This window comes from Eretmochelys imbricata, chromosome 6 (assembly GCF_965152235.1).
Source record: "Eretmochelys imbricata isolate rEreImb1 chromosome 6, rEreImb1.hap1, whole genome shotgun sequence".
Taxonomy (NCBI): Eukaryota; Metazoa; Chordata; order Testudines; family Cheloniidae; genus Eretmochelys; species Eretmochelys imbricata.
The window spans coordinates 101,860,422-101,879,966 of NC_135577.1; the positions used below are offsets into that span (position 1 = coordinate 101,860,422).

The window sequence follows — 19,545 nt, forward strand, 5'->3', positions numbered from 1 at the left end:
CACACAGGAAAGAATGAGAGCCTCCCTTTCATTTTCAGTTGATGACCTTAAAATTGACCTTAGAATTGAATGACCTGCCTATTCTTTTCCCAAGTTTTTTTCACAGTTACTTTGTATCTTTTCTTCTTGCAGTTTATTTCACTTCAGATTTTAATAAAATACAGCACACCCCTGACATACAGTCCCATAGGATAGATGGAACCAGCTAAGAGATTGTACAGCAGTGGTGGAAGACAGAATTTTGGCCATGGAGACTGGGCAAATACCTACTCTTCTGAAAAAAATGCCACATTAACTTCAATGACAAAGAAGAAAAGACAAGACCTACAGATAGCCACCTGCGTGGGATTTACCTTATCTAATTTAGAAGAATGATGGACTGAATTATCTGTTAGGATTTAAAACCCTGGCTCCAGAACATCCATATATTCCTAGGTTTAAGCCTTTACTGCTATGGCATCCTCTCCAGTTTGTACATTTACAAACACTTTGGAATAGGAATTTAAAATGTTTTAATTTTAAAGAGTAGAAAATGGAATGTATTTTGATATTTGTTAACAGAAATTGAAGGATAATGGTATTACTATATAAAGTAAGATGAGCAAGGCCCTTTAACATTGCCTTTTTTACACCCCTGGGCTCCTAATTAGTCTCTTAGTTTCTCCAAAATTCAGTCCTTGTCACCAGCTCATGACTGACATCACACACACATGCTGCACTGTTTCCATGACAAACTCTGACTGGGGAGGTTTAGTAATTCAACAGTTTCTAATCTTATAGTGAAGCAAACTGGACCACCAATTAGTCAGCCCACACACTAATTACTTTCCCCTAAAAAAAAAACTGATGTGAATGAATTGAAATGTTTTCAGTTACACACTGGCAAATGCCACCAATTTGAACCAATTTCAGATGCTTTCTTCAACTAGAACTATAGATTTAAATGTAAATAACTAACTTTGCTAGCAGCATATAAAACAGAGCATAGGGATATTTTGAAATAGAGGTAGCCAAAATATTTTATTTATAAAACAAAACATTTCTTCTGTTGACAATATGAACTTAATACCATCTACATGTGCCAATTAAATTGGACTTAAACCAATGTTAGTGGAACTATCTCTAATTTAATAGCTAAAGAGACTTTTCAGTTAATTGCATGTTAAGACCACTACAACCTCAGCTGCAGCATCTCAGATGCTTAACTCAACATAACTCAACACAATACCCAAAAAAACACCAGAGGGTAACAGGGGTTCAAACCAATTGGAATTACTGTCCCAAAAGCTAAGATAGCCCTGATTTCTGGATAGGTGAAAGGGAATTAAATACAATAAACTTTTTGCTAAATAGTGTTCTTTCTCTGACGTAATGCTACCATGCTGCTTTTAGCTTGCCTTGTTGTGTTGTACTGCAGCACATGTAAGACCTGAAACTTCCCACTTTGTGCAGATAAAAATTAGAATAAGGCCTACATTAGCTACTGTTAAAGGACTACAGTACAGGAGCTAAAAATACACTTAAAAGTCTACGTAACAGGATGAGTTAAGACAGAACTACAGCTTCAAACTAGTAAACACACAAGTGTTCAATGTCTAACCAATTTTGACCATAAGAACAGAAGAATGGCCAAACTGGGTCAGACCAATGGTCTATCTAGCCCAGTACCCAGTTTTCCAACAATAGCCAATGCCAAATGCTTCAGAGGAATGAATAGAACAGGGCAATGATGAGTGATCCATCCCTGTTGTCCAGTCCCAGCTTCTCACAGTCAGAGATTTAGGGACACCCGGAGGATGGCGTGGCATCTCTGACCATCTTGGCTAATAGCCATTGATGGACTTATTCTCCATGTGCTTATCTGATTCTTTTGGGAACACAGTATAGTTTTGGCCTTCACAACATTCCCTGGCAATGAGTTCCACAAGTTAACTCTGCATTATGTGAAGTACTTCCTTATATTTGTTTTAAACCTGCTGCTTATTAGTTTCAATGGGTGACCCCCTCTTTCTTGTGTTATTGTGAAGCGGTAAATACCATTTCCCTATTCACATTATCCAAACCATTCACAATTTTATAGACCTCTGTCATATCGCACCTTCACCATCTCTATTCTAAGCTGAACAGTCCCAGCCTTTTTTTCTCTCCCCCCTCATACGGAAGCTGTTTCATACCCTTAATCATTTTTGTTGCCCTTCTCTCTACCTTTTCTAATTCTAATTTTCTTTTTTGAGATAGGATGATCACAGCTGCACACAATATTCAAGGTGTGGGCATTCCATCGACTTATATATTGGCATTATGATTTCATTTTCTGTCTTATCCATTTGTTTCCTAATGGTTCCTAACATTGTTAGGGTTTGTTTGTTTTTTTAAACTGCCACAACACATTGATTTTCAACCTTTTTGGAGAGTTTTGTACTATATGCAACTATACAGATCACAAAAAATTATTACTAAAATTAATTTCAACAGGAAAGCTTCCTTCAGTTTTAAATACAGTTTAGTGACAGTTTTATACTGAATGACCTTTTAAATGTGTAAACTTCACATTAGTATTCCATTGGAAAGTCTGAACTTAAGACAGAATTCAGCACATGTAACATGGCATAGGGAGCCTCAGACAACAAAACAAACTGTTCTTGACAGATCATCTTATCTGAATGTCTGAATGAACAATTAACTCCCCTCACATTGAGGCACATTGTTTTTTTCACTGAAGACTTGCCTGATAAGAAAAGAATCTTAAATAAAAAGGCAGAAAAAGCTGATTTTACAAAGATTATGTTATAGCAGATTTTGTAACTACTTTTTGTTACTCATCACAAAAAACTACTTTTTGTTTCAACCAAGAATTTTTTTCTAGGTTAGCTTCAGCATAAAGTAAGGGTACCATGACAGTTATCTCCATGACAAAGTTGCTTACGAAACTTGAAACTACAAACTGGAAATTACTATTAGATTAAATACATCAATGTTTCACGCATCAGAAATTTGAGGCTTTCAACAGTGAGCTAAACTTATAAGCATTTAACACTGAATTCTACATGTAATATTATTAATTTTTCCCTCTCTCATCTCATCACATCTACTGACATATTTGGTTTGGGACCTGTGCAGACGCACAGGTGAGACATATCATAGTCCTTTCTGGGCTCATGATACATTTGTGAACTTTGATGACCAGTCCCATGTGACCTTTTGACACATTCTGGCAACCCAATTTTGGATCACAACCTACAGGTTGAGAAAAACCTGTGATAGTCTAACAGCATATTCTGTCTAATAGATGGAATGGCAAGGTAACTAAACTTAAAGAGGGTTGTGACGAAGTTGGAGTTTTCTGTTATACTTGTATTAAAGATATGAATAACAGTGACTTTCTTGACTAGGGATTGCTACACAGTGGGTGCAGAAGTGTTACATGTTCCTCAGGCAGAGCAGGAGACATGAGGTGTTTGGATCACAGAACTGTCTGGGGTGATATGAATATTAATAGAAAAACGGAAAGACAATGAGAACCCCAAGGACTGAACTACTGACCCTTAACAACTGGAAACTCCAGCAGGCAGAACATGTAAATTCAGCAGGGGTACTGCAAGAGGAAACCAATATGCAAAGAGGTGACATAAGGCTACAGTAAGAGCTGACCATTGGAGGAAGACAGAAGTTCTCACCCGGCACTGACAGAGAAAGGGTGAGTGAGCCAACATGGATTCCACAGCACTTGGCTGGGTGAAGCCCTGGCTTTAGCCATATGGACTATTGTCATAAATATAAAGGGAAGGGTAACCACCTTTCTGTATACAATGCTATAAAATCCCTCCTGACCAAAGGCAAAATCCTTTCACCTGTAAAGGGTTAAGAAGCTAAGGTAACCTTGCTGGCACCTGACCCAAAATGGCCAATGAGGGCACAAGAGTCTTTCAAATCTGGAGGGGAGGAAAAAGGCTTTTGTCTGTCTGTCTGTGTGCTACCTTTGCGGGGAACAGATCAAGGATGCAAGCCTCCAACTCCTGTAAAGTTAGTAAGTAATCTTGCTAGAAAATGCATTATCAAGCCTGCCCCAGGAAAGGGGGTGTAGGACTTGGGGGAATATTTTGGGGGAAGATGTCTCCAAGTGGTCTCTTTCCCTGTTCTTTGTTTAAATCGCTTGGTGGTGGCAGCGTATCAGGTTTCTAACCTAAGCTGGTTCCCAAGGCAAGAAAGGAATCTGTGCCTTGGGGAAGTTTTAACCTAAGCTGGTAAGAATAAACTTAGGGGGTCTTTCATGCAGGTCCCACATCTGCACCCTAGAGTTCAGAGTGGGGAGGGAACCTTGACAACTATGTCTTAATCTTTGCTTTTCTATATGCCAACCTAAGAATTTCCCAAATCAGTGTTCCAGCTGACTAATAAACCTTACTCTATTTTGAAAAGACTGCCTAGTGTCACAGCAAATACTTGCTGAGGTGCATTGGTCACTGATAAGAGTGAAAGTCTCTGAACAGGAATCTGTGCCAGCTTCACTTGTCAGGTAGTGCTCACAGCAAGAAGCAGGAGTGTTGGAGCCCAGAGGCTCAGTGTCCGAGACGTTGAGGCCTCCCCTTAAAGAAGAGTGGGACTCTTCAGGGGTCTGGCACATTAAAGATGTATCTCCAAGGGACTATTTAAAAGCTGGGGCATAGTGCTGATCCTGTGGACCCATGAAAAGGGCACAAACTCAAAAAAAAACAAAAACTCGGGGGCTGCATCTACAACAAGCATTTTCAGATGCTTCCACAGATATAGCACTCATACAACTCCACCAGTTTTACTACAGAACACAGGTTCACGTGATTTTATCAACATATTGTCTAATCTTGCTCAGAGATGGTCTAGCTCAGTGGCTTTCAAAGTTTTTTTCTGGCGACCCAGTTGAAGAAAATTCTTGATGTCCACGACACAACGGAGCTGGGGATGAGGAGTTTGGGGTGTGGGAGGGGCAGAGGGTTGGGTGCAGGGGTGACGGGTGGGGCCAGGAATGAGGGTTCAGGGTGTGGGAGGGGGTGCTGGGCTGGGGTCAGGTGCAGGGCTCGGGGGTGCAGGATGGGGCTCTGGGTTTGCAGGGGCTCAGGGCTGGGGAAGGGGATTGGGGCACGAGGTTGGGGAGCGTACTTACCTCAGGAGGCTCCCGGTCAGTGGCACAGCGGGGATGCTAAGGCAGGCTTCCTGCCTGTCCTGGCACCACGGACCATGCTATGCCCTAGAAGTGGCCAGCAGCAGGTCTGGACCCTAGGCGGAGGTGGACAAGTGGCTCCACCTCCCCTCTGCTCCCATTGGCCAGTTTCCAGCCAATGGGAGTGCAGAGCCAGTGCTCGGGTGGCGAGTGGAGCCCTGTGGCCCCATCCCCGCCTAGAAGCTGGACCTGCTGCTGGCTGCTTCTGGGGCGCAGCACGGTGTCAGAACATGTAGGAACTAGCCTAGGCATCACCACCGATAGGGCTTTTAATGGCCCAGTCCGCAGTGCTTACCACAGCCACCACAACCCAGTGCCTTACTTTAAAAACCACTGGTCTAGCTGACTTGGTGACAAAAACACCAGTGCCTGGTCTACACTAACCCTTTCATAGTTTTTAACACCAAAGGTTGCTAAAATATACATTACATTAGGGGCAAGAGAAAGAGAGGGTCAACTACTTAGCAAGCAAGGAGAGCTAACAAAGACACCAAGAAGTCTGAGTCATTTAATACTTATTTTGCTTCATTTTTCACTAAAAAGGTTAATTGTGACCAGATGCTTAACACAATTAATATTAACACCAAGGGGGAAGGAACACAAACCAAAATAGGGGAAGTATATGATAAAGAATATTTAAGTAAATTAGATGTATTCAAGTTGGCAGGGCCTAAGGAAATTCACCCAGAGTATTTAAGGAACTAGCTGAAGCAATCTCAGAACTATTAGTGATCATCTTCGAAAACTCATGGAAGACAGGTGAGGTCCCAAAGAACTGCAGAACGGCAAGCATAGTACCTATCTTTAAAAAGAGGACCAAAGAAGATCTGGGGAATTACAGGCCAGTCATCCTAACTTTGATATACAGAAAGATAACTGGAACAGATTATTAAGTATGCAATTTGTAAGCACCTAAAAAATAACAGGATTATAAACAGGGATCCTAGTTTTCCATAATAAAATCCCAAAATTCTATGATAAAAAAAAAATCCGCATTTTTCTGCAGTTGAAATACTGAACTTTAGTATCCCTAGCCATAGTATATATAGGTATCAGCTGAACACAATGTTTTACTGATATAGTAGAACCCTGTCTATCCAACCCGCCATTATCCGGCTCTCTGTATTAACCAACCACCAGCTGCCTGGGGCTGACAGCAGCCGGGGGCTCCAGATAGAAAGCTCTTTGCCAATTCTCCTGCTTATCCAAATTTCTGATTCTCCAATGTGGCCCCAGACCTAATTAGATCAGATAAATGGGGTTCCATTGTAAATTTAAAATGCATTAATAAATCAATCACAAGAGTGGGAGGTTGTGCACACTGAATAAGTGACTTTCCGTAAAATTTAGTTAATAGTAAAATGTTTTTATTTTTTCACAGAATGTACAATCTAAATATTCTCTGTAAAAACACAAATTCCATGTTTTTCTGTGTCTAACAGATTTCTAGGATCCCTGGTTATAAGTAATAGTAAGTGATGGTTACTCACCTTGTGCAAAAACAACAAGGAGTCCTTGTGGCACCTTAGAGACAAATTTATTTGGGAATAAGCTTTCGTGGGCTAAAACCCACTTCATCAGATGCATGGAGTGGAAAATACAGAGGCGGGTATAAATATACAGCACATGAAAAGATGGGAGTTGCCTTACCAAGTGGGGGGTCAGTGCTAACGAGCCAATTCAATTAAGGTGGAAGTAGGCTATTCTCAACAGTTGACAAGAAGAGGTGAATACCAAGGGAGGAAAAAAAATAATTTTTGTAGTGCTAATGAGGCCAATGTAATCAAGGTGGCCTAATTTGATGGTGTCCAGTTTCAAAATTAATTAATTGGACACCTGGACCCCATCAAATTGGACCCCATCAAACTGGATCCCATCAAATTAGGCCTGAATAAAGACTGGGAGTGGATGGGTCACTACAAAAACTAATATCTGCCTGCTGATACTCATACCTTCTTGTCAACTGTTTGAAATGGGCCACCTTGACTACACAGAGTAGTGCCCTCCCAAGATGATAGGGGCTTCGGAGTTGGTAGAATAAGTGATGATAATACAGCTCGACCCAGCAGAGTAATATTTTCTGTCCGCCCTTTAGAGATATGGTGACTGGAGTTTGGCAGGTTCCATGATAGCCCCACTGATTGGCAATGCTATCTTTGAGGAGGAAGATGTCTGTAAGATATCCACTGGCTCACGTTGAGTTTCTGACACTTCCTCCAGGGCAATTTTGAGCTCATTGGCCACTCTTCTGAATAAATCTTGAAAGTGGGTAAAGTCATCTGTGGTGGTTGTGGGTAGAGGCCTAATATGCTCATCTAGTGAGCAGGATGAATTGTTATTTGTTGGTGATGTGTCAGGAGCAGTGTCCTCTTCCTGCTCTGCTATGGATTCATCCCTTGTCTTGGTCACTTCGGTCTCTGAGGGTGGAGGTGGGGATCTGGTGTCTTCCCTACGTGGGCTGAGGCACCTGCTGCAGTGCTTTCTATAAGCCCCCAGGGATTCCAGTATGGCCAGTGACCAGGGAAGTCCTATCATTGGGTGACCGTACCATGGTGGCATGTCGTGTGCATATGTGGACTGTGATCGTAGTGGTCCAGTAGCCATAGGCATCCTGATAAGGGAGGAATGGTGAGGGGAGAATGCCCCTTCAACCTCCTCATCATCATCACTCAAGAACTGTGATGCTATCGGAGATAACTGTTGCTGTGGATCCACTGGCCCCGGTGACACATCAGTGCCCAAGAAAGGGGACTCTGGAGTCGGGGAAACCAACAGATACTCTGGTGCATAAAGCGGCATGGCGCCGAGAGCTTCGGTGCTGAAGAGTGAGGTGCCGACTACATCAGGAGTGTGATGTGCTAAGCCGTTGCAGTTTGTATAGGCACCATTGCACTAGTAGCATTGGGCTGCAGCACAGAAATAGGAGCGGTTGTTGGTGCCATCTCCTTTAGTGCTATCAACGGTGCCGTGGTGGAGACGGACAACTTAGAGTCCTTAGACATGGCATCAGAACGCTGGGTTCCGGCAGTGGCGTCCACCATGCAGATGGTGCAGGAGGTGCCCGGAGTCTCAGAGGTGCTGAGCCGTGGTGCAGCCAGCACCAATGAGAGCAATTTGGTTGGCGACCATTTTGTGTTGCTCTGCTCTCTCTCTCTCTCTCTGAGGCAAAGAGGACCGTCATTTTTTTGTGGACTTTTTGGTCTTCAAGGACCTTGGCAATGAAAAGACCGGTGACTTATACTGGGAAGAGGGCTCCTGCCCGGGTCAGAGGCTGGTCTTAATGACTTCTCCATCAAGATGAATTTCAGTCTCAGGTCTCTATGCTTGCATGCCCTAGCTTTCAGTTTGTTATGATGGACACATTTCTGAGGAATGTGAGCTTCCCCTACATAACAAACACATTGAGCGTGTCCAACATGCCTCTCTGCATGTTGTGCATCTTTTAAATCCTGGTGAAACCAGGCATTTTCCTAACCTAATACTAACTATACTAGGGGATGAAGAAATAAAACCTTTCCTCCCTCCCCGTCCTCCTCCAGGTAGAGGACGTAACTCTAATAACTCAAACATAATGTATCTAAACTATCCTAACTTATCTAGTAGGAACGAAGCCTTGCAACAGGACTGCTGAGCTCCATCTCAGGCTGGAGACAGTTGAGAAGGAACTGAGGAGTCCAGGTCGTGTGCAAGCTAGATAAAGAGCCAACGGCATGCAAGGCAGGTACCACATGTGCATGACCCATATGGGCACTGCTGCAAAACTCTCTGAGCAAAGGCATAGGGACGCACCATCACCTGGATTGGAACACCCACAGGGACATCTCTCGAAGAAGAAATATGGATTTGTCAAGAACAAATCATGCCTAACTAATTTCATTTCCTTCTTTGACAGGGTTACTGGCCAACTGGATGGGGGAAAGTTGCAGACATGATATATCTTAATTTTAGTAAGGCTTTTAAAAATTTCATACAACTTTCTCATAAGTAAACTAGAGAAATATGGTGTAGATCAGTGATACTTAGACTGAGGCTCGCGAGCCACAAGTGACTCTATAATCTGTCTCCTGCCACTCTTTGCAGCACATGATATTAAAACTCCGCATGATTTAGTTATTAACCAATCTAAGTTACTAATCAATCAATTAGTTATTAACCCAATTGTAGTTGATAAAATCATAATACTTGGTCAGTCATTTTGCTGTGAGAATAATATATATATTTCCCTTTAGTACTATGTATTCATAATTAAACAGTCTGATTGTAAATGAATTCACATTACTATGGCTCTTTTGGGTAATGTTGATCGCTAATTTGGTTTCTGAACCACTGAGGTCTGTGTATCACTGGTCTAGATGAAATGACTATAAGGTAGGTGGACAACTGACTGAAAGACCCTACTCAGGAGTAGTTATTAATGGTTTGCTTTCAAACTGGGATAAGGTATCTAGTGGGATCCTGCAGAGGTCTGTCCTGGGTTTGGTACTATTCCACATTTTCATCATTGACTTGGATAAAGGAGTAGAGAGTAAGCTTTCAAAATCTGAGGAGGAAACCACTCTGGGAAGAGTACCAAGTACTCTGGAGGACAGGATTAGAATTCAAAATGACCTAGATAAATTCAATAATTGATCTGAAATCAATAAGATATAATAAAATAAAGACAAATGCAAACTGCTACAATTAGGAAGGAAAAATCGAACGCACAAATACAGAATGGGAAATAACTGCCCGCCCAGTTGTATTGCAGAAAAGGATCTGGGGGTTATAGTGGACCACAAATTGAATATGAGCCAACAATGTGATGAAGCTACAAAAAAGGCAAATATTCTGGGGTGTATTAACAGGAATGTTGTGTATCAGACAGAGGAGATAATTGTTACACTCCACTCAGCTCTGGCAAGGTCTAAGCTAGAGTATGGGGAGAGCTCCTTAAGTCTCATCTCCTAAGACATATTTTCCATTCCTCTGATCATCCTAGTAGTCCTTCTCTGTACCTGTTCCACTTTTTGAATTCATCTTTCTTAAACATCTGCACACACCATTCTGGATATGGTCTCACCAGTTCCTTTTATGATGGTAGTCACACTTCTCTATCTGTAGTGGAATTACCTCGCTTGGTGCATCCTAGGATTACATTGGTCAATATAGTCTGCTCATCCTAACTCAATTCTTCTACACCTTTTGAGAAGAAAACATTAATTTGGAATTTCTATCTTAATAAAGATTGTAAAATAATTCATGAAATATGGTTTCATAAATTTCTGGTAGAAAATGGTTTTTCCATGTATTTTCTAAATACTAACACTTAGCGTTTAGACTTGTAAGGTTTCAATGCTTTTATCTTTTTTCTTACAAGAAAATGCATGCCTATAAGATCTTCACTGGTTTCTGGATAAGAATGTATACTTTTCTCTTTAAAAGAAAATCTGGGTACAGCTTCTGAGCAAAGGGACAGTTAATTGGATCAATCGGTCTAATTTAAATAAGGGTGTTCTGCTTAAGGAAGCAGCAGTGCACACTAGGTATCAGAGGACAGGGTCCAGCTCCTTCAATAGCTGTAAAAGTCTTTTTATATTTGCCAACTATTTGTGACTGACACATACATAAATAAATATAAAAACAAGTGACAGCCTGATGCTCAGCACATTAGAAAACCTGACCTTGAGTTTCCAAGATATGCAGGAAGAAACACTTCATAGCAGAGGACTGCATCAAGCTTCTCTGTTTATGCAACATATTTTTCAGAGCTACATGATTACTACTACTTACTGGATCTGGAGTGAAATCTGAAAAAATATTATGCATATGTATTTATTCAGGTTTTTAAGTGAATATGCTTCATCAGGTAATTCTGATAATATGTTAATTGGAACTAACTCACAAGCAATGCCAGATTAGAGTCTAGTGACACAACCGACATTTAAAGATTTCATAGAATTTCATAATTACCTCTGCTTCATGAAGAAGCAGAAGGCAAAGGCCCCCATTACACTACATCATCAGCATACTCCTGCCCAAGCCTACACGCAAAGACAAAACAAATACTACAAGGAAAGCAACACTCAAATTTTGCAGACTCCCTACCACACCTCAGTTTGAGACCTGTTGTGATCTATAGTCTTATCTGTAACAAAGCCTTGTTGTAAGATAAACAAGCACATTCATCCAACTTTCCTAACTGCCTATCATCTATGTTCATATAACCCTTACATGAAAACAATGATTTATAAGTATAGTTTTAACAAGTTTATTGAAACCTTTCTAGTGAAAAGGTCTTAGACTGAATTCCTATAAACTTGATATTAAGGCCAGGGCAAAATAAAATATACGATCAAGTAATTTTGGAGTGAAATATTAAAAGGGCACAAAGTAAAACACTGCTCACTATTTAAAAAGTTAACAATTCAGTATTCAGTTCTGGTCAGTCCAAGTTAAAAAAAAGATACAGCAGAAAAACAGATGGGATCCAGAGACATGTGGCAAAATAATAAATTTGAAAATCTTCATCAACCCTCATTATTCAAATTACATCAAAATCTCACACCTTTACAGACACTGCCTGACTCCACCCATTTTAGTTATTTATTTTGATTTGAAAGGTATTAATCAAACAAAGTGATATTCTGGGCTTACTGAAGTCAGTGGGAGTTTTGACATTTAGGGGGTAGGATTTCACATGGTATTTTCTCAGAAAAAACAAAAACCAGCAAACCAGTCTACGTAGTCTAAAATGACTACGGATTCAACAACAAATACCAGAAGTGTACTTTAAACCTAGCATTCCAAGTTTTCAAGAGCTTAAAAAAATGAATTGCTTTGTTCATTTTCCGTAATGTTTGATATTAATTTGTACACCTATATTTAGAATTTTTACTTCACAAAATTATAAATGATCTCTCATGAACAGTCTAAAAGGTTCTACAGAGTAGGCACAATGGAGATTATACATATACATACTGTTGATCTTCATGCATATTTATCCTGCAGCATAATGTTAAAATAAGTGATAACTGAAGAGATTTGGAACAAAATTATAAAAATCAAATGTTTTGTTTTCTATTTCTTTATTTCATTATTAAAGTTTCAACACAAAAGACAGACATTTCACAGATATTTATAGGTTTGATATTTTAAGTTCTTACAGTTAATAAAGAAATGTAAGAAAATATTTAATATTCCCTATTTCATTTTATTCTGTACATATATTTTGAGGAAAAAATTAAATGCAAGTTAAAATAAATACTATCTGGATAGGAAAATTAATATCTTCAACAAAAATATTTCTACTACAGTAATAAAAAGTAAAGATTATATGCTTGTCAGCTTCATTTTCTAACTTTTTTGACATTATAATCCAGAACAAAAAAAACCAACTAAATTAAATTCTTACCCATTTTTGAAATACAAGACATGTGCTCTTTGGAGTCCTGTTTCTAGGAAAAATCCCAGTTCCTGTTCATGTACTGCAGACCCCGGTTTAGGGCTTCTGTTTTGTATATTGGTAATTATTACCTAAGAAAACACACAAGTGAAATAAACTTAGATGAAATACAGATGAAACGTTCTTGTTACTTGAGAGCATGTGGGGTAGAACAAAGAACCTGGCACTCGACAATGTTGTTGAGGGAGTCTTCTTCACCCCATTCTCCTGCTGTATGGGAAAACATTTCTAAATCTGTCTCACTGATTTTCCATCTTTTCAAATCTCCTCTCAATACCTTCCTTCATTGTGACTTTTAATTCATTCTTCCTTCTTCTATTATTCTCACTGCAATTGTATTATTTAAATTTGTAATGCATTTTAGGATGCAATATATGAAAAAAGTATTCAAAGCAAAATAACGTATAGCTTACAAAATATATAGTTACAACATGTTTCCGTAATAGTAGATGGCAGTGCTCAGTTCCTCTTTGCATCAGCCCCTACACATAAATGGCTTAGTTCCAATTACAAAAATGAATACATAGGCACTACCAAGCTCAGATAAAATAGGTGAGTCGAGTACACAGAAATACAAACTAATGTAAAAATACATGGAGATTAGTGAGATACTCAAAATTAGTGTCCCCAGGTGGTTCAGAAAGAGCGAAATACAGAACTTGAGTCCCTTCATATTTGTGCTGACATTGCCCTTTTAGCCAAAGCTTCTTTGAAACTGCGGTATGGCTTCGATTTTCATTGATACAGTCTATATTGTATCAGTCATGAAAAACCAGTAATGAAAGACATTCTAGAGCAGTGGTTCCCAAACTTGTTCCACCGCTTGTGCAGGGAAAGCCCCTGGTGGGCTGGCCGGTTTCTTTACCTGCCGCGTCCGAAAGTTCGTTGCTCCAGGCCAATGGGAGCTGCTGGAAGTGGCGGCCAGTACGTCCCTCGGCCTGCGCCACTTCCAGCAGCTCCCATTGGCCTGGAGCAGCGAACCATGGCCACTGGGAGCCGCGATCAGCTGAACCTGCGAATGCGGCAGGTAAACAAACCCGCCGGCCCGCCAGGGGCTTTCCCTGCACAAGCGGCGGAACAAGTCTGAGAACCACTGTTCTAGAGGAAGTTATTTCAATCAACCCATTATGTGAAAATGAACACAAACAATTCCATATGCGCGCTTGCTTTAAAAATATCATAGGCAAAATATACCCCCTCTTTCCCAATTGCTAACAATGTTTGTTTCCTTTTTCCTTCTCTTATACCAAGATTAAAATATTTTTAGAAGTAGGTTTGTGGAGTAACTATTGTCTTCCTGCAATGCAGTTTTCATGAAATTTTTGTCATTCAAGTAGACAATCTTTCTGGCATCCTGAATTGACTTTTCTTAAAACAGAACAGTTCTTTATAGACATCCACAAAAGAACACTCGTTTGACTAACTGGTCCTCTGGTTACCATGTCACGTATCATAATGAAATTGGATGAACATTTAAATGTTAGTAGAATCTCAATGAAAATACGCTATCTTCTCCAACACAATGAACCCTATTTACTATAGTTTTCCATCCACTTTAGACCTTCTATAATGCTGATAAGTAGAGTTATTGTATCTGAGAGAATACTAACTTTCTACAAAAACTTAATTCCTATGTCTAATCCAATCATAAATTCATTAGGAATGCTAAAGTCTAAACACTAGACACTGTAAAACAGTAGAAATTGTCTAAAATTATAATTTTTTTGAGCTGTGATTCTAACTCAGAGTGCACTGTGAATGTGACTGGTAACTTATCTCTTCCCCCATGTTCATATTTAATAATTTTTAGGGAGTGCTCTCCACTAGGAAGTTCAGGGCAAAGGACATGTTTTCTAATGTACCTGCCATCTATGAGATCTGGTACATTACAAAAAGGAAGAAAATTGTTCGTCAGCAGGAACAGTTTGCAGGATCCAGGCAAGGAAAAAAGTCAGATGAAGAGAAATCTCATCATCCTTCACAATGCAAATACTGGACCCAATCCTGCTCTCACTGAAGCCACTGGCAAACCTACTATTAACTTCAATGACAGTACCATTATGTCCACTGGTTGCACTGGCTTTATGTACGTGCCAATATGAAATCAATTATACACCAATACTCTGTGATGCACAGTTTAACTGTACAAGTATTTAAGATAGGGTCTATGGACTGACTAAAGCTGTTAGAAAAAAACTAATTTAAAAATAGGCCATTTAAAAACTTACTGTAAATATGTCTTCTTACAAAAGGAATTCATCTAGGCTATAAACAGAACTATTTGGTTAATCGCACCCATAGAACCACAGAGGTAGCTGACTGATTGAAGTACTTGGAACCTCCTGCTGCTCCCCCTATACCATCTTGGCAAGTCCATCACAACTCCTGTTTACAATCTTAAACCATAAAACACTATAAACATATGTGCAAACATGGGGAAGAATCTAGATGAGATGAGTTCCTATTATGAAAAGATGGAATGTTTCAATGATCTGTTGTCATTCACAGAAATTAATCTAGATTGGAAACAGGACTGTTGGGAAATCGCAAGCAGTCCAACCAAAAAAAGGGGAGGAAAAGCAGTGAAGACTTGGAGACCCACATACTGTGAGAGCCAGAGACTAAAGACAGCATCTGATAAGGATGCCACATGTGCTTTGTAGTGTCTGGTAAAAGTATGTGGAAGTTGCCAGGTAGCCACACTTCAGATCTCATAAGTAGGGTCCTACCAAATTTACTGCCATGAAAAAAACGTCATGAACCGTGAAATCTGGTGTCCCCCCATGAAATCTGGTCTTTTGTGTGCTTTTACACTATACTATACAAATTTCATGGGGGAGATGGGCATTTGTCAAATTGGAGGTCCTGACCCAAAAGAGAGTTGTTGGGGAGGGGGGTTTGCAAGGTTATTTTAGGGGGATCGTGGTATTGCCATCCTCACTTCTACGCTGCCTTCAGAGCTGGTTGGCTGGAAAGCGGCAGCTGTTGGCCGGTCGCCAGCTTTGAATGCCACCCTTACTTCTGCACTGCTGCTTTCAGAGCTGGGTGGCCTGAGAGTGGCAGCTGCTGACCAAGGGCCCAGCTCTGAAGGCAGCAGCGCAGAAGTAAGGGTGGCCATACCATTCCATGCCATCCTTACTACTGTACTGCTGCTAGCAGCAGTGTTGCCTTCAGAGCTGGGCTCTCGGCCAGCAGCAGCGCAGAAGTAAGGGTAGCCGTACTGCAAGCCCCCCTACAATAACCTTCTGACCCCTTCACAACTCCTTTTTGGGTCAGGACCCCTACAATTACAACACCATGAAATTTCAGATTTAAATTTTAAAATTTACAATTTCTAAAATCCTGTGACTGTGAAATTGACCAAACTGGACCATGAATTTGGTAGGGTCCTACTCATAAGATGGGGTCAGGAGAGGAATACACAAGTTTTGGTTGACTGGTGCAGTAGGGTCCAATGGCCCAGCAAATTCATAGGTTCAGGATGGATCTCCTTTGCTTACTGCATGCCCACAGGCCCTATCTTTATCCATGGCTCACTCCATTACTCCTCTCCAGGGACTGTGGAAGGGCTGGTCACTCCTCTCCCTCAGCAGAGAGAACCTCAGGGGAGGCACTGCCTTCAATCTGCTCAGTCATGATGTGAACAGGGTGGATAAAAATCAAGGATTTTTTTAAATTAAAAAAATTGAATTTTTTTTATTTAAATCAGATCTAAAGATAGTTTAATTAAGATACATTAGAATTAGAATTTATAATCCCTATTCCATGATGAGCTATATAGTATGAGACAATATAGTCATCTAATGTTTAAGAAAAGTTTTCTAAATGACTTCCAATAGTTCATGGATTAGGGACCCAATCTTATGGGTTCCATGGGTGTCTGTATAGATTATTTAGGTTAATCTTTCTATCCATCCCATGGGACTTGGTGCTCAGTCTAGAAGATACCATCAGAGATGCTTAGTTTTGCAGTTCTCAAACTGGATTTGTGTCTTCACATGTTAACATGCTTGTTGACAGCAACAGTGTTTTTAAATAAATAAGTAAAGAGGTGAGAAACAACAGACCTCAACTCTATTGTCCCTCTACAAATTTGTGTACAAAGAGTCAATCCCTTAACTCTCTCTAAAAGTGCAAAGTTTCAAAAAGTTCAATGAATAGAAGATTGTTAGGGGCGGAATAGATCTGGACAAGAAGAAGAAGTCGGGAGATAAATGTGAGAAGGGAGGGACAGACAGCAGAAACAAAAGTGAAACTGAGCAGCATATTCCAGAAGTCTGGAGGTCTTTCTGAGTGTAGCCTTCATTGACTTGAGATCTACCATCCCATTCTCTCACTAGAAGGGAAAACCTATAATGGCAGCAGGCCATAAAAGAGACCCAGTTTGGGAATATTTTAATGAAGTTCCTCTACCTATGGATAAAACAGGCATGTGTGCAAAATGCAAACAGTGCAACAAAGAAATGCAAGGCCTGGGTGCCCAAGTGAAACATCATTATGAGAAGTGTTCCTTCTCAGGAGGAAGCTGAGTTGAAGATGATGAAGCAACGTCACCTAAAAAATGTATAGCGTGTACCTTCTAAAAATGAAACCTACATCTATCTCTGAGTTGTGAAGAATATGTATCACGGTTATAACAACCAACAAGAATGCACTTTTATGCAGAAATCCATGATTAAATCAAGTCTTCCTGAATAGTGATTTAAATCAATTTGATTTAAATCACATCTACGCTGGGTGTGAGACACTCTTCCTAGTTTGTGCTGACCACAGTTCGGGGCTAAAAATGGTGCCCCTCCAACCGAAGATAACAGTCACCAGCTTTCAGGGCTAACAGCATTGAGCATGTAGAACTCTTCCTACACTGAGGCCTGGGTCTGGAGCTTCTGAAAGAGCAGAGACATGGAGCCAGAGAAGAAAAGCTGGAAAGGACTGTGGCCTTCCCTAGGAGCTCAAAGCAAAGATGCACAGGGAAAGCAGAGAAGAGTTTTGAGGCACTCTTCCAGGCTGATTTACAAGGAACTGCTTCAAACATCAGAAACCTTGAGGAGTCAGCTGCTTTTGTGATTTGATGGGCATGACCAGCATAACCCTACTAGAGGGTTTTCTATGTATGAGAATAATTATACATCGCTATAGAAGGAACAAAGAAAGGAAGATGAGAGTGGGATCATTACTGGGGTAGAGTTAGAGTAATTTGGGCACCATAACTATGAATTTCCACATTTCTAAATATTTAAGTTTCTTGCAAGTTTATGATCAACTGAATTTCCTAGGTCTCTAACATGATGGGTGTTATTAATTCTAACAGCTTGAAAGGCTCACATGCTCACAACAGTGACATGGGCCTGCAATCTTAACTTCACCTTTCAACTTTTTTTTGGTATGGTATCACATTGAGGATTGGTTGCCACAACATTTAGATCTAAAGTGTGATACCTCCAAACAAAACATTTCAATATTCAGCAAAGACCTTAGAAATTGAAGGGCAAGGAAAGGAATTTGTATTTGTTTCCAAAGTCTCCTTCCTCTTTGGGATAAGCTGTTCATCTCCAATGGTGGTACTATCAGTGACTGATAGGAGCTGTCTCCAAAGGTGCTGACGTAGCCAAGCCATGGTCAACTGGCTTTAAGGAGAAAAATCATAAAAATGTAGGACTGGAAGGGACCTCGATAGCTCATCTAGTACAGAAACCTACACTGAAGCAGGACTAAGTATTATCTAGACCAGGGTTTCTCAAACTTCATTGCACTGTGACCCCGTTCTGACAACAAAAAATACTTCATGACCCCGGGAAGGAGGACTGAAACCCGAGCCCCACTGGCCTGGGGATGAGGGGAGAAGCCAAAACCCAAGCCCCGCCACCCTGGGGGGAGGCAACTGGGTCAGGGAGGGGATGTAACCAGAGCCCAGCTGCCCAGGGCTGAAGCCAAAGCCTAAGCTCCACCACCAATATATCCCAGAATGATATTCAGGGTTTGGGGTTGTTGTTTTGCACAGCAGTACAGTGATGACTCATATTAAGTTTGGGATCCACTATAACCCCCAGAACTACTTCTGCAGTACTCCTTCCTAGCAAGCTGTCATAAATATAAAGGGAAGGGTAACCACCTTTCTGTATACAGTGCTATAAAATCCCTCCTGGCCAGAGGCAAAACCCTTTCACCTGTAAAGGGTTAAGAAGCTAAGGTAACCTTGCTGGCACCTGACCCAAAATGACCAATGAGAGGACAAGATACTTTCAAATCTGGGGCAGGGGAAATAAAAGGTCTGTCTATCTGTGTGATGCTTTTGCCGGGAACAGATCAAGAATGCAAGCCTTACAACTCCTGTAAAGTTAGTAAGTAATCTAGCTAGAAATGCGTTAGACTTCCTTTTATTTAATGGCTGGTAAAATAAGCTGTGCTGGATGGAATGTATATTCCTGTTTTTGTGTCTTTTTGTAACTTAAGGTTTTGCCTAGAGGGTAGGCAAATGCCTGTAAGGTATTTACCATCCTGATTTTACAGAGGTGATTCTTTTAACTTTTCTTTAAATAAAATTCTTCTTTTAAGAACCTGATTGATTTTTCATTGTTCTTAAGTTCCAAGGGTTTGGGTCTGTGTTCACCTGTACAAATTGGTGAGGATTCTTATCAAGCCCTCACCAGGAAAGGGGGTATAGGGCTTGGCGGGATATTTTGGAGGAAGACGTCTCCAAGTGGGCTCTTTCCCTGTTCTTTGTTTAAAATGCTTGGTGGTGGCAGCATATGGTTCAAGGACAAGGCAAAGTTTGTACCTTGGGAAGTTTTAACCTAAGCTGGTAAAAATAAGCTTAGGGGGTCTTTCATGCAGCTCCCCACATCTGTACCCTAGAGATCAGAGTGGGGGAAGGAACATGGACACAACCATTTGTGCAACTGATTAT

General features: G+C 40.6%; 1 protein-coding gene across 3 annotated transcripts in view; it reads right to left on the reverse strand.

Annotated features, from left to right (window-relative positions):
• The window catches only part of TTC7B (tetratricopeptide repeat domain 7B), a 309,423-nt gene that overhangs the window by 210,568 nt on the left and 79,310 nt on the right, over window positions 1-19,545 (reverse strand). For all 3 annotated transcript variants that reach the window (XM_077819262.1, XM_077819261.1, XM_077819260.1), the window contains one exon: window positions 12,588-12,709. In XM_077819262.1, coding sequence (XP_077675388.1) covers window positions 12,588-12,709 — 122 coding nt within the window. The remainder of the gene's footprint in view (window positions 1-12,587; window positions 12,710-19,545) is intronic.